At 40.4% G+C, this 16,523-nt stretch overlaps 1 protein-coding gene across 1 annotated transcript in view; it reads left to right on the top strand.

Annotated features, from left to right (window-relative positions):
• SPAG17 (sperm associated antigen 17) overlaps positions 1 to 15,880 on the top strand; it is a 245,577-nt gene extending 229,697 nt beyond the window's left edge. The window contains exons 44-48 of the mRNA XM_052637149.1: positions 1,041 to 1,177; positions 7,043 to 7,227; positions 9,416 to 9,476; positions 12,534 to 12,678; positions 15,741 to 15,880. Of these exons, the coding sequence (XP_052493109.1) occupies positions 1,041 to 1,177; positions 7,043 to 7,227; positions 9,416 to 9,476; positions 12,534 to 12,678; positions 15,741 to 15,880 (668 nt within the window). The remainder of the gene's footprint in view (positions 1 to 1,040; positions 1,178 to 7,042; positions 7,228 to 9,415; positions 9,477 to 12,533; positions 12,679 to 15,740) is intronic.
• The last annotated feature ends 643 nt before the right edge of the window (positions 15,881 to 16,523 follow it).

The following is a 16,523-nucleotide window of genomic DNA, read 5'->3' on the forward strand; positions in this document are numbered from 1 at the left end:
TAAGATAGGGTCATCCCTGTTAGCTTCAGGAAACATCTTGGTCAAGGGCCTGTGTTGGCTTTGAGGACTTGAGAACGAGTGAAATGCTGGGGCTTCCCTGGGGGCTCAGATGGTAAAGAACCTGCCTGCAATGCAGGCGACATACATACAGACAGTGCATGGTTAACGTACATGTGGTGCTTGCCTGCAGACAGTGGACACTCAGACATTGGTTTCCTTCCCTTTCCTCTCTTGATGATTTAAGCTCAAGAAAGGATGTTTTAAAAAGGTGAGCTAAAGCACAATTTTTATTAAACCTCCTGGATATTTAGAGACATACACGCAACTGCAGCTATGTAGCGTATCTACTTTGGCTCATTCCTTCACCAGACTCAGTGATTTGGGGATTTAATTTCCTGGCTTAATTTATCCCTGATAACTCTACCCCCTTTTCAAACTATAAACTTACTAGTTGAAACAAAGAAATTCTTAAGATTTTTATACTCATTAGTTTTAAGAAATCTCTGAGAGTCAACATTTTATTGGACCGTACCTTGTTGATTTATAGGCAAGTCACTCGATTTCTTAGAATCTGATTTTTCTCATTTATTTAAAAAACATGATGTGAATAGCATCTGCCCTGCTTATCTCATAGGATTATTCTGAGACCTAATATTGGGTAAAATCTTGTTGTAAAATGTAGATCAAACAATTGAATTAATAAAAGCCTTTATTCCTGTAAGGGAATTCCCAGGTGGTGCTAGTGTAAAGAATCTGCCTGCCAATGCAGGAGATGCAGAAGACACTGGTTTGATCCCTGGATCCGGAAGATCCCCTAGAGTAGGAAATGGCAACCCACTCCAGTATTCTTGCCTGGAAATTTCCATGGACAGAGAAGCCTGGCAGGCTACAGTCCATGGCACCGCAGAGAGTACACAAGCTTTTTAAAAAGAAAAGAAAATGTCCCAAGTTAGGTTCTGTGTTCTTCTGCCCCCTGGTATGACCTTGGATGTCTTTGGAAACAATATCACATGGTGTAATTTCAGTGTTCTCTCTAACAGAACCAGAATCGTGTATGCCTCTGAAAATCCCAACCCAGTCGATGCTGCAGGATGTGGCAGGACAAGCAAGAAAACAGAAAGTGAGGCTACCTCACTACTTGCTGAGTTCCAAGCCCAAGTCTCAGCCTCTCACAAAGGTAAAACGGACTTGGAAATAAGTCTGCCAGAGCCAGTTAGAGTTTTACGTATTCCTGGTTGACTGAAGTTACCGATTTCCAGCCACCATGTAACTGCTATTTGGTATACAAACTATCTCATCATGAAGGGCTTCAGGGCACACAGGGATAAACCAAGGCAGTGCTTTGCTAGAGTCAACTCCTATAGGCTCATGAGAGGAATTGTATGAGCCGCTGTTAAGCCATCACTAGCTTGTAGTTGGCAAGCTTCCATGGTGGCTCAGTGATAAAGAACTCACCTGCAGTGCTAGAGAGTTGGGTTCAGTCCCTGGGTCAGGAAGATCTTCTGGAGAAGGAAATGGCAGTCCACTCCACTATTGTTGCCTGGGGAGTCCCATGGAAAGAGGAGCCAGGATGGCTACAGTCCGTGGGGTCACAGAAAGGTTGGACATGACTTAGTGACTAAATCACAACCAGTTTGCAGTCAGTCATGCTTGGAGTTCTTCTGCCATAGAAATTGGCAGATGCTACTGATGAAGGTTCTTTTCTTACCAGCCTGCTGCTGGCTAAGGGGATCATTTGGGCACCCTTCTCAATACTCTTAGGATAAAATCCAGATGACTTAGTGTGACTGCAAGGCATGGCTCCATTTGCTTCTTTACCCTCACGCTTTTCCAGACTCATTATACTTCCCCCGTTGCGGCCTTCTATTAGTTCTTTCAAAGTACCAAACTCCTTCCTCAGAGCCTCTGAGATCCATCTCAGCTATGCTGGAAAGCTTTCCTAGAGCCCACCAACCAAGTTTTGATAGTCATCCTTTAGAAATTTCATGGCACACTGTGTTCATTGCAGTCAGAGAATGTACTGCAATGTGCATAACTGACATGTGGTAGGAGTGCTTCTCAAACTTTAATGTACATGTGAGTTATTTAGGAACCTTGTTAAAATATAGATTCTGCCTCACTGGGTCTGCTGTGAAGCCTGAGATTGTGCAGTTTTAACAGGCCCCCAGGTGAGGTCAATGCTGCTGGCTTGGGAAATAACTGCATAGGGCAATGGTTCTCAAAGCATGATTATTTGACTGTCAGCACTGGTAACACCTGAGAACTTGTTATAAGTGCAAATGCATGGGCTCCATCCCAGATGTACCAGTGGAGAACTTTGGGGGGTGGAGTCAGCAATTTGTCCTCAGTAGGCAGCGCTCCTCTGCAGAGCAGGTTTCCCTTACCTTTGTAGGCCCTTCCCCTCTGCACCTACCTATTCTCTACTGCAGAGGCCCCCAACCTCCAGAGTCTAAGGCCTGATGATCTGAGGTGGAACTGATGTAATAATACTAGAAATAAAGTGCACAAGAAATATAATGCGCTTGAATCATCCAGAAACCATCCCTATCTACCCCTGCCCCATCTGTGGAAAAATTGTCTTCCATGACACTGTTCTGTGGTGCCAGAAAGTCTGGGGACTGCTGCTCTACCCCAGCCCATCCCAGACTTACTAATGGAGAAACTCTGGGAGTAGAGCCATCAATTGGTGTCTTAACCGGTCTTCCTGGTGGTTCTGATAGAAGTTAAATTAGGATAACCGCAGGCACAGAGGGAAGAGCACCAACTTTGGAACCAGGTAAATTTGAGTCTGAAACTTTAGTCTGCCACTTACCACTTTGAGCAAGTTATCTGTCTTCCAGTTCTCTGAACTTGAACTTCCCTATCCTTAAAGCCTAAAATACTTCCTTACTGTGCTGTGATAAGGATTACGTAGACCATAAATGTTCATTTCCTCTCCTAGCCAAGCAGTTATTTTCCTCCAGTGACAGAGCCTTTATTCACCTGAAATACAATTGACTTACAAGGTTATGTTAGTTTCATTTGTACTACATAGAGATTTGATACTTGTATCAAATTTTTTGTATTTGATACTTGTATTTGATACTTTGTATCATTTCATACATTATGAAATGATCACCATGAGTCTAGTAACCATCTGTCCCATACAAAGTTATTACAGTATTATTGACTGTATTCCTTACATTACATTCCTGTGCCTTATGTATTTAATAACTGGATGTTTGTATCTCTTAACCCCCTTTACCTATTCTATCCCCCCAGTCCCTTCCTTTCGGTCAACCACCCATTTGTGTTTTGTATCTGAGTCTATTTTCATTTTGTTTTGATTGTTTTGTTTTTTAGACTCTATATATGTGACATACAATATTGCCTTTTCTTTGAATTATTTTACGTAATATAATTCCCTCTAGATGGACGGAGGAGCCTGGTAGGCTGCAGTCCATGGGGTCGCTAAGAGTCAGACACAACTGAGCGACTTCATTTTCACTTTTCACGTTCATGCATTGGAGAAGGAAATGGCAACCCCCTCCAGTGTTCTTGCCTGGAGAATCTCAGGGAAGGGGGAGCCTGGTGGGCTGCTGTCTAGGGGGTCGCACAGAGTCGGACACAACTGAAGTGACTTAGCAGCAGCAGATTCATCCATGTTGTTGAAAATGACAAGATTTCTTTTTTTATGGCTGAGGAATATTCTGTGTGTGTGTATATATATATGTGTATATATATGTGTATATATATCACATCTTTTTTTCTATTTGTCTATTAGTGAGCACTTAAATATATGTTACTTTCATATCTTGGCTATTATAAATAATGGTGCAACAAATATTGGTGTGGATATAATTTTTCAAATTAGTAATTTTATTTTCTTTGGGTAAATATCCAGAAGTAAAGTTGCTGGATCATATGGTAGTTTCTGTTAAATTTCCTTTATGCTGTTTTTCATAATGGCTGCCCCAGTTTACAATTTCATCAAAAGTGTATGAGGATTCCCTTTTTTCCACATCCTTGCCAACACTTGTTATTTGATATCTTTTTGATGATAACCATTCTGATAGGCATGAGGTTGCCTCTCGTGGTTTTGATTGGCATTTACCTAATGATTAGTCATGCTGAGCATCTTTTCATGTATCTGTTACCAATCCTATATGTATGTCTTCTTTGGGGAAAAAAAAAAAAGTTTTTTCAGGTCCTCTGTCCATTTTTTAATTGGGTTGCTTAACTTTTTGATGTGAATTGTTTGAATGTTTTGTATATTTTTGATGCTGCTGCTGCTGCTAAGTTGCTTCAGTCATGTCCGACTCTGCAACCCCATAGACGGCAGCCCATCAGGCTCCTCTGTCCCTGGGATTCTCTAGGCAAGAATATTTTGGCTATTACCCCTTTATCTGATATATTGTTCACATATATCCTTTCCCATTCAGTATTGCAATGTGTAATTTGTTGACAGTTTCCTTCACTATGCAAAAAGTTTAGTTTGTTGTAGTCTCATTTGTTCATTTTTGTTTCTCTAACATGAAGAAGCAGATACCAAAAAAAAAGCTACTAAGATTGATGCCAAAGAGCATGTTGTTTCTGTTTTATTCTAGGAGTGTTATAGTTTCAGGTCTTATATTTAAGTGTTCAATATATTTTAAGTATTATTTTTGGATATGATGTGAGGAAGTAGTCCACTTTGATTATCTTGCATGGAGCTGTCCAGTTTTCCCAACACCATTTATTAAAAAGGCTGTCTTTTCCCACTGTAACTCTTGCCTTTGTCATAGACTAACCATAAAAGCATGTGTTTATTTGTAGGCTTCATCATTGTATAATGTTCTTCTTTGTCTCGTTACAGTCTTTGTTTTACTGTTTACTTTTCCCGATGTAAGTATTGCTACCCTGGCTTTCTTTTTGTTTACATTGCATGGAATACCTTTTTCCATCCCTTCACTTTCAGTCTGTGTCTTTAAATCTGAAGTGAAACTCTTGTTGGCAGCATTTATATGGGTCCTGATTTCTATCCATTAAAGCACTTACGGTCATTTGATTGGAACATTTAGTACATTTACACTGAAGTAATTATTGATAGGTATGTACTCACAGACATTTTGTTCATTTTTTTCATGTGTGTATAGTTCTTTTTTGTTCATTCTTAGACTCTTCCCTTTGATTACTGTTTTTAGTGTTATATTTGGATTCCCTTCTCTTTTTTGTGTGAGTATATTTTATAGGTTTGTGGTTACCATGAGGTTCATATATTATAACATACAACCATATATACACAAACACACACACACACAAGATTATTTTAAGTTAATAATCTCCTGGGTTTGAATGCATTCTAACAACTCTTCATCTCTCCCCTTACACGCACACATTTTATGTTTTGATGTCAGCTGTGCTACATCTTTTTGTTTTCTGTGCCCCTTCACTCCTCATTGTGGATATACATAATTTTCCTGCTTTTATCCTTTAACCTTCTATCCTGCTGGCTTTATAAGTGGTTGATCTACTACCTTTACTATGTATCTGTCTTTATCAGTGAGATTTTCCCTTGCATAGTTTTTGTAATTATAGTTGTGGCCTTTTCCCTTAGAGAGGTCCCTTTAACGTTCGGGGAAAGCCGATTTAGTGGCACTGAACTCTCTTAGCTTTTGCTTGTCTGCAAAACTCTCTCTCTCTCTCTCAAATGTGAATGATAGCCCTACCAAGTAGAGTCTTCTTGGTTGCAGATTTTTCCCTTTCATCACTTTGAATGTATTATGTCCCTCCTTTCTGGTCTGTACAGTTTCTGTTGAAAAGTCAGCTGATGGTCTTATGGTAGTTCTCTTGTGCATAATTAGTTGCTGTTCTCTTCCTTCTTTAAGATTCTCTCTTTATCTTTAATTTTTGGCATTTTAATTAATTTGTTGTGGAATGGGCCTTTTACGGTTAATCCTGTTTGGGACACTCTGTGCTTCCTGGACCTGAATGTCTAGTTTCTTCCCCCAGGTTAGTGACATTTTCAGCTATTATTTCTTCAACTAAGTCCTCTGCCCCCTTTTCTCTTCTCCATCTAGGTCCCCTGTTTGCAACTGTTAGTATGCTTGATATTGTCCCAGAAGTCCCTTGAACTATCTTTATTTGTTTATTTTTGCTTTTTTCGCTTTTCTTCTGGTCAGCTTAGGTGATTTTTACTACTGTGTTCCAGGTTACTGAACCATTCCTCTATATCATCCAGTCTACTGTTTTCTTTCTAGTGCGATTTTTATTTCAGTTATTATATTCTTCACCCCCCGTTATTATTTTTTATAACTCTTTGTTGAAATTTCCACTGGATTCATTCATTCTTCTCCTGAGTTCAGTGAGCATCTTTATGATCTTTGTCTTGGACTCTCTATTGGCTGGATTGATCACCTCTACTTTGTTCAGTTCTTTTTTCTGAGATTATGTGTTGTTCCTTTGTTTGGAACATATTCCTGTGTCTCCTCATTTTGCCCAGTTCTCTTTGTTTATTTCCGTGAGTTAAGTAGGTTGGTTACAGTGTCTGATCTTGTAGAAACAGCTCATGTAGGAGATGTCCCTTGGGCCCAGCGTCCTTTTTCCCTCTGGTCACCAGAGCTGTGTAGGGAGGGGTGTCTTTATGTGGGCTGCCTGAGCCTTTCTGTTGTGGTAGGGCCTACTGCCATGGGCATGCTGGAGGCAAAACGGGCCCTGACTCAGTTGTCTGCAAGGCCATGCCTGTGTGGTGACTAAAGGCTGGTTGTAGCGCAGGGGAGGCTTGCTGCATGGTTTGCTGCATGGCTTGGGGTAGGGGTGGGGGTGGTATGTGTGTAGGGCCTGAGCCTTTTTATTATCTTTCATGTTAAGTTGCTCAGTTGTGTCAACTCTTTGCAACTCTATATATATATATAGCCCACCAGGCTCCTCTGACCATGAGATTTTCCAGGTGAGAATACTGGAGTGGGTTGCCATTTCCTCCTCCAAGGGATCTTCCCAACCCAGGGATCAAACATGAGTCACTTATGTCTTTATTATCTTGGGAATGCAATTGTTTTATTGCTGTTTTTCTTTTTCGACGAAGACGCAAGATTCTGTTGGAGGAAGAGTGAGAACATCCTCTGTGGCATCTGCTGCCATTAATAATATAAATTCATCTCCCTTTGGATTCCATCTTCTCCCACCCGTGGTGAAATTTGGAGTGCTCGAAGAAGGACACACGTATGCCACCACTGTAAAGCTCAAGAATGTTGGAGTGGACTTCTGCAGGTGAGGCCAAGGCTCCAAGTGTATGCTCAGATCACCTTCCCTTGCTCTGTGACTTGTCTTTGGTAGCCTACATCAGTGAATGTTTATTGGACTGAACTGTAATCACACCTGAACTCTTGAATCTTAACATCATTCATTCAGCCATTCACTAATTCATCCACTCATCCATTCTTCAACAAATCAGTATTTATCAAGCCTCAGTTATATAGTAGGTATTTCTTTATGTGCTGCTCAGTCATGTCCAACTCTTTGTAACCCTTTGGACTGTAGCCCACCAGGCTCCTCTGACCATGGGATTCTCCAGGCAAGAATACTGAAGTGGTTTGCATAAGTTTGATAACCTCCAGGGGATCTTCCCAATTTGAGGGTTGAACCCACATCCTGCATTGCAGGCTGATTCCTTACTGCTGAGCCATCAGGGAAGACCCATTTCTTTGCCTTACCATTAGTGATTATTCTTACTTTAGTAGGAGCACCTCAAGACCTGATATGTCCCAGCAAAAAATCAAAGAGAAGCTGTACAAGTGTTACAATAAACAATACACAAAACAATAACTAATGTGGAAAACTTGAAAGTCCATTTCTCAAATCCACCACCAACTATAACACCAACTAATATTTGTTGACACTCTGTGATCTAAACATGATTTTAATTATGTTAATTCTGCATAATTGAGGCAAAAAGGAAAAAATTAACCCTTAATCATCAAGGTCACTTTGACTCTAATGATGTGACTCAAAATTAATAGCAAATAACTTAACTCACAGTCTATATTCCCAACAGAAAATATACTCTATCTGGCATTAAGTGACAAGAAAGTCACTTCAGTCCTTCATTTCCAGGTCAAAACCAGTAGAATCTTAAAGTGTGTAGAGATCTTGGAGACTGTTATGATATAAGGGAACTGAGTAACTTGTCTTAAAAGGTCTTGTAGGCTTCAGCAAGGGTAGATCTCTCATCCCCTGAGTGCCAGTTCTTTGGAGCACCTTGCTTTATCAACACAGCTGTGGTCACTGCTTCTTGTGGGAGATCAGTCCTTCCCATTGGGTCCACATCTATTCCAAGACAATTCCCAATTACAAAATCTTCTCTGTACTATTTTGTAGTAAGCATCAGGATTGTGGGGAACTTTACCCCCATAAAAATGGGATACATGTATATTTCAGAATGCAGAGTTATTCTCAGTGTCACTAACAAGTCCTTTGAGAGCATTTATGATTCTGGACTCAGGATTGGAAGTCAGACAGGGCATAGCTACAGGAGCATCTGATTGAGAAGATCACTGTCCCATTTTAGCTGAGGCAGGTCCTCAACTTCAGGGATCATGTTCATTTCCTTGGAAGAAACTTGAGGGGATCACACCGCCAGATCAGACATCATTGCTTTTTGGGGTTGTTGCCACAAAATGGGTGGGGACAAATGGAGAGTCAACCTCAAACTTAGTTAAACTCACCCAAGGAGACCCTGTGTGTCCAGTATAGAATTTTAGTTTTATAGATGTCACTGCTCAGCTTGTTCAGATCAGCCACTACAGGACAGATAGCAAAGCGGATGGTAGAGGGAGCCCAGTTGGGGTCAACATGGAGATCGACTGCCCTTGACATTTTAATTTACTCCAGGTCTTTAACCTTCAGGCAGAGCCCACAAACCGCAGGAAGGGGAAGAGATCAACAAGTACCATGTGTGAGTCCAGGGCTTTTCAAGTTCTCCTACATTTTCTGAGCCTTTTCTGTTTCTCTTCTCCCCAAACATGCAAACCCCATACCACGACAGAGCAAGACTGGCTCCCACGCTCCACTGCTTTCCAAAAGAGCCTTTATTCTTCAGCTTAATGATCTGGCAGTCAGCATTTGTGTTCATGCTGGCGGCTACGCTGCGGTGCACACGCCAGCCAAACGTTCACAACCCTCTGCCCAGGCCCAGGCTGCTCGTCAGCATCTGATAACAAAGGGTTGAAACCCGGTTTGGAGTCAGTTTGACGCCGATGAAAACTGTAGGAAAGGCAGTTGTGAAACAGGCCCCAGATTCTCCTTCCAACTGGATATTAGATTGTTTTTCTACTAGTCTGGACCGCCTGCTCCCGTGTAGCCAATATTAACACCTTCCTGATTTTATTACTTCCCAGTTCATTCGTGCTCATGTTTCTCATTATGGCATCAATTTATTCCCATCTTTTTCTCCTGGTAGGTTTAGGGTGAAGCAGCCTCCACCCAGCACGGGACTGAAAGTGACTTACAAACCTGGGCCTGTAAGTCCATGTGCTGTGTCTTGTGTGTGTCCATATGTGTGTGCGTGCGGATATGTATATGTTTCCAGTGAAGTGAGCTTTTGTGCCATTCTACCAACTCAGTTAAAGCCGTGTATAAGGCGACTTTTTCTAGTATCATAAGCAGCAGATTCCTGGCGCTGGTACACTCTCTGGCTGTTGTCACTCATTTCATGTAACAAACATAAGCACTCCTATGTGTACATAGAATTAAACTTCCAGCTATGGAACCATTTCTGAAGTTCACTTCACTTGCCCCAATAGTGCAATTCTATACAGTTGTCTCAAAATACTTTTAAAAAAATTAAAATATGATTTAACATGCATTTGGTAAACTGATTACCTAAAGATATCCTCTGACAAATCCTTCTGCAAAGTGAAAAGTCATTGGAAAAAATAAATACTCCATTCTTTACATTTTATGTAAATCTGTTCTGCTCTCCTGGTATTTGTCAGAGAATTGTAATGACATATTAAGAAATAGTAGCATATTTAAATTAACCATCTGTCTCATTTCTCCAAAAATCTCTGAAAATATGAATTTCAAAATGTCAAACTGTTCTGATTTTATTTGCTACGTTATATTTAGTATAAAATGTGTATTGCCACTTACTTCAAAATATAATTTCAGAGGTGTAGTATGATTAAACAAGAGGTTATCTCAAAATATAATAAAATCACACTCATCAACCTTGACTTTTATTTCTTGGGCAGTATATCATCGTTTGCTTTAACACTCTCGTCATCTCATTTAACAAGCTTTGAGCTCCTCCCATATGCCAGTAATAGTGCCAGGCTACAGGAGATGTTAAAAATGAGTGAGACACATAAGAAGTATACAAAGCAGGCACATGCTGGGCACTCAAGAGATGTGTGACTGAGTAACAGATGGTATAAGAAGACTGGTAGATAAATGAGCCATTCATCACCGATGGGGACTGCACAGGCTCATGGGAACTCTGAGCGAGTGCATCCAGTCCCATAACCAGCACATTGTGCTGACTGAATCCCAAGATCTAAAAGCAGTCACAGTTGCTGTGTGTTGACACAGAAGAATCAGTTGGCTATAGTGCAAAGTCAGCTGGTTTCTTGTAACTGTGCTACTAAGCAGCTCTGTGATGCCGTTGGTTAATCCTCTGCGCCTTGCTTTCCTCATCTATAAAAGGAGCTTAGACTGATCATTTCTTAGCCCTCTTGCAGCTCCAATATCTTATGATCTATAAAACAGTAATATGCAAGCTGCAATTCCAAAACAGACATCCTTTTGGGGATTCAATCCACTAATTTATGAGTACCTCTCTGAAACACTTCATCACTGTCCCATGTCAGAATTTCAGAATCTTTACAACATAGAGCAAAAACACAGTTAAAGCAAGCTTTTCTCCCACTGTTCTGGGAAGTTAGCAAATCTTTTTCATTTTAAGTAGGGATTATGCCAAAACCCTAAACGACTGCTAGATCAACCTTTATATGTACTAAAAAACCCAAGCTCACTCTCTACCTTTTTTCTTTCTGATGGTAGTTTTGGCTCTGGCAGAAAAACGTAGCCCGTAGACTTCTCTGTATCTAAATCTCACCACTGTTCAGCTTGGTTCATTGCCAGCACCACATGAATGCACTCCAAACCCAGGTGGACCTGTGTTATGGCAGCCCTCCAGCTCCCCTCGTGCAGCGTCGTCATCCCCCAGCCCTGCTCTGATTGTTGGGCTTGGAGGGCTGAGGGCCTGGTTCTCAGAAGCTGCTGGATACCCTCCAGCGTGCGGACACCCGCAAGCATGGCACTGAAAAAAACCGAAACGTTTTTCAATTGTAGTATTTATAAAACCCAAGTGAAGAAAAAAATGTATATTCGTACCTAATTGCTTTCCATGTGGTGGTTTCTGATTTATTTTTTCCAGATAACTGTTCTCACATTGGCTTTTTTTTTTTTTCCATGTAATATTTTTATTTTTTATTTTTTATTTATTTATTTTTTTGCCTTCTGGCTTTTATTTTATTTATTTTTTTTATTTTAAAATCTTTAATTCTTACACGTGTTCCCAAACATGAACCCCCCTCCCACCTCCCTCCCCATAACATCTCTGTGGGTCATCCCCATGCACCAGCCCCAAGCATGCTGTATCCTGCGTCAGACATAGACTGGCGATTCAATTCTTACATGATAGTATACATGATAGAATGTCATTCTCCCAAATTATCCCACCCTCTCCCTCTCCCTCTGAGTCCAAAAGTCCGTTATACACAGCTGTGTCTTTTTTCCTGTCTTGCATACAGGGTCGTCATTGCCATCTTTCTAAATTCCATATATATGTGTTAGTATACTGTATTGGCTTTTTAACCTACCTCCTAGGGAGGTGGCTTCCAAACATAAACAGCCCTTTCCTTCCTGGCCTAGATGATATATTCTTTTCAGGGGACAAGGCAAGAAGCCCATTCCTTGCTGTGTATCTCCTTCATGGTCTATCAGGTTTCTTTTTTGCCGATACACCCTCTTCCATGCATCTTTCGGATCTAAGCAGTTTGGCATTTAAACTAATTCTGTCTCCCTCTACTGGCTTTGCCACGTTATAGGTCCTACAGTAGGAATATGCTAAACCATGGGACACGGGCACAGGAACTGTGGGATTCACCTGGTCTCTTAAATTTAAGATTAAATTTATGTTTGTCTTTGATTAAATTTGTCTTTGTTCACAGAGATGACAATAAACAGAACCTCACTACTGATATTCAAGAAATAGCACAATTACAGACATCTTAAGAGTTTGCCCTCCAGCACCCTGGCATTTAGTTTCCTCATGGCTTTTTCCTAAATGGCACCTGACTTTCTCCAAAATTTATCCTGGGTCCCACTTACTCAATGGAAATCTACCTAACTAATCCATGAAGTAATTCTTCTAAATGCTGAAACAGCAGTCATTCCTTTGTGCCAGACTGATAGATGAGGACGCTAGATTGGAGAGTTTGAATAACGTGCTCAGAATCATGGTAAAGGTTTGAGCTTCTGTATGCCTGATTCTGAAGCTCCATTGTGCATTTCAGGTGGCGGCTGGTTTGCAGGCAGACCTGAGAGTGGAGTTATTCGCCATGGCTGTCGGGGAGGATGGCACCAAGGGATTGGCTCACATCTCTCACAATATAGAGATTATGACTGAGCATGACGTCCTGTTCTTACCTGTGGAAGCAAATATCCTTTAAAGTTCAATTTGAGTCACCACATATAGTGTAAAAATTACATTCGAGCAAGGAGAACACAGAGGTCAAAATGGTGTTTCCTAATCCCCTCACATCTGCCCTCTGTAGCTTCATTTATTCTAGTTTTAAAACCACAGAGTTAAATTTCTTAGGACAGAGACTTGTGTCTTCATTCATTTTTGAAAGCATCTAGCAAAGTGCCTGACACATAGTACATGTAACTTTAAGTTGGATAAATCTCAATATTATTGGCCATCTCTGGGGTATCAAACAGTCAGAAATTTTTTAAAAAGCAAGTCTTTGTCTTAAGAAAAAAACCTGGTCATCTTCTTGGGGGATAGAAGATACCTTATTATAGAAAGAGAATGAATAAGTATTGAATTATACACACATTCCTTCATATTGGTATCGTCTGTATGTAGAATATATAGATATACCAAGAACCTTTTATATGCAATGTCCTGTATGAAATATTTTATCAAATATAAAAGTGAAAATTGAACTCTATCTTAAAAAGCTACATAAGCTGGTAGCAGGAATAAAATTTTCACACTTGATTCCTGTATTGTAACTCTAATAGTATGAATCATATACCATTTTGTGTTATAGGTATATCTCTTTGATATTTGAGCTGGGTCTTGTAGAATACAAAAACTTTTGATGAAAAGAGGCTTAGGAAGAATGAACAAAACTGTAGCAATAGGAAAGCTCCAGTTGTTCAGGAGGGTAAGCAGGGAGTTCAATTTGTTGAGAGCTTAGAGTATTAGTAATATAGTGGCAAAGCTGGTTGGAACCAAGTTGTGGGGGATTTTGAATTCTTGGCTTAAACTTTATTATGTAAGCAACACTGAATCATTGAAATTCTGATCGACTGGGTGATATAATCAGCATGTCTTTATAAAAATGAATTCATTGTTATCATACAGGCTATGTTGAAGGAGAAGAGATACTAGGTATGCAACAAACATTAGCAGGTTCCTTCAGCAAGCCTTCAAGCGTAAGGGCAAGAACTATCGTGTGGCAACAGTAGATATGAAAGAGGGATGTGGGTGAAAGACCTTTGGCATGAGGTGCTGTAAAACCTAAGGTGGAACCCATTAAGAAAAGGAAGTTAGAGGACATAGAGTTCACTGGAAAATGTTGAGGTTCAGGTAATGAATCATGGAGATTTAGGACTGGGTCTCAGTTGAGGAGTCAGAGTTGGAAATATAATAATTTTAATTGTCAGCTGCAGAAGTGGTGATAGAAAGTATGGGGGAAATGAGTAGAAATTTGGGTTTGTTTAGGGAGCAGGAGGAAAAAAAAAGAGAACCCAGGAGAGATAGAACAAGCAATTGGCAACATGTGAAATATCTCAAAGAATTTCAAGGAAAATATGGACATAATTGACAGATGCTATAGAGATGTCAAGGAGGATTCTGATTGACGTAGAACCACTAGATTTTGTTGGGACAAAAAACTGCAAAACATAAAGAATGGCTGCGTGTTGAGAAAGCAGAAATATTGAGTATGGATACACTTTCAATTTATTATTGAAGAAAAGAGCAAGAGAATATGGTGTCTCAGACTTGGAGAGGGAACAGAGCAAAGGAGAAATTTTCAGTTTAGTGTAGTATATTTCATATGCTTGTAGGCGAGAAAGAATGGATCAGAAGAGAAATATTAAAAATATGAATAAGAGAACTGAGGCAGCAATATCCAAAAGAGGGCGAAAGGATAATCAAGAACAGAGCTAAAGGGTTAATCTTGGCAAGGGAGAGGGTAAAGATGGGCAAGGGTCTAGACATTCTGAGGCGAAAGAGAAATTAGGGGAATTGTGTCAGGCGATCTTGATTCAATAGAAGTGGACTTGTATTCATTTGTTTATGGGCTTCCTAGGTGGTTCAGTGGTAAAGAACCTGCCTGCCAATGCAAGAGGCTCAAGAGATGCAAGATCAATCCCTGGGTCAGGAAGATACCCTGACAACCCACTCCAGTATTCTTTCCAGGAAAATCCTACGGACAGAGGATCCTGGTGGGCTACCGTCCAAGGCGTCACAGAGTCAAATATGACTTAGCAACTGAGCACGCATGTTCATTCTTTCAAAGATCATAAGTGTCCCTGAAGTGCTAGGCATCAGGGATACGGCAATGAACAAGTGACAAATCTCTGCCTTTATGTAGCTTACATTCCAGTAGGAAGACAGACAGTAGACAAAATAAGTGAAATGTGGACTCTAATGGTAATAAGTACAATGTAAGAAATAGAAAATGTAACAGGAAAGGAAGCACATGGAGAAGGAAATGGCAACCCACTGCAGTATTCTTTCCGGGAAGATCTGATGGACAGAGATCTGTAGCCTTGTGGGCTACAGTCCATGCGGTTGCAAAGAGTTAAACATAACTTAGAGACTAAACAACAGCGACAACATAGGAAAGGAAGTTCAGGGAGTGTTAAGGACTAAAATTTAAAATGAGTAGTCAGGAAAGACCTCACTGAGAAGGATTTCCCCAGTCTGGGAATTACGTCCTCTTCATACAGGTTATTAGATGCTGAATCTAATAACTAACTGACTAACTGAATCCCTGCTGATGATCACAGCAATTAAATAATTTTGCATTTATTCTAATAACATTTCTATTTCCTTGCTTACAGATTAGAGACCATCTGTCTGGCACAGAGAAATGGGAAAAGAGTTTTACTAAATCTTTAGCCTACTTCCAGGGTCAACAATGATAGTTCATAGCCTATTTCTCAAGATCTATTCCTTCCCCTTTATACCAAAAAAGCGTGAAATCTGCATGTTGATGTGGTCTGGGACCTGGTTATGGTTTGATGGTGCCTATAGAAAGGCCAGTCACATAACAGAGAAACATACACTAGAGGGGACTGGAGAAATTCCAGATCAATATCCATCCTTCATCCTCTAAGCTTGGCATATAGAATTTGCATTAAATCGAAAATACCTAAAAGTGATCTAATGATGCTAAAGATTCTAATTCTAAAATATTATCTGAGTTTGCATATACAACTCATTTGTTCATGAAAATAATAGTCCTTAATGGGTATTTTACCAGTTTTAACAAGCAGCAATTATGATAAGAGACCAAAAGATTTTCCCCAGGGAAAAGAAAATCCCACAGTCCAGAGGATTTCTACAATTTCTTCCTCTGCACTCGGAGTCTTCATGTCCCGTAAAATTTCTCCACATTAGGAGTCAGGTAAGTAATACATTTGTAATTTGATTGTCATCCATTCAAATGTGAGGCCATAGACCTCACATTTGTTCTCATCTTCATTCAGCCAGCAACCACTGAGCCACTTAGTCTGGTGGAATTAAAATACTTGTTTTTAATAATGATAACAGCTACCCATTTATACTCATTATCCATCTAATCCTCATACTATCTACAAGGTAGATATTTCCCCCACTTTATAAATAAGGAAACTCAGGCTCAGAGAATCTTGAAGAAGTAAAAAATCTAACTTACTTCGGTGTGATTCTAAAGTTTATTCTTTCAAGCGCTATTTTTGACACTGATCTGACTTTCCAAGGGTAGAAACACCAACAGCAGGATGCCCTTCTGTACTTGAGAATTTACAGTTAGGTCAGTGGTTCTTGCGTTTTTTGGACTCAAAGACTCCTTATGTGCTGCGCTTAGTCTCTCAGTCATGTCCAACTCTGCGACCCTGTGGACTACAGCCCGCCAGCCTCCTGTCCCTGGGGACTCTCAGGCAGGAATACTGGACTGGGTTGCCATGCCCTCCTCCAGGGGATCTTCCCAACCCAGGGCTCAAACCCGGGTCTCCCACTTGCAGGTGGACTCTTTACTGTCTGAGCCACCAGGGAAGCCTGC

Source organism: Budorcas taxicolor, chromosome 3, assembly GCF_023091745.1.
Source record: "Budorcas taxicolor isolate Tak-1 chromosome 3, Takin1.1, whole genome shotgun sequence".
NCBI lineage: Eukaryota > Metazoa > Chordata > Mammalia > Artiodactyla > Bovidae > Budorcas > Budorcas taxicolor.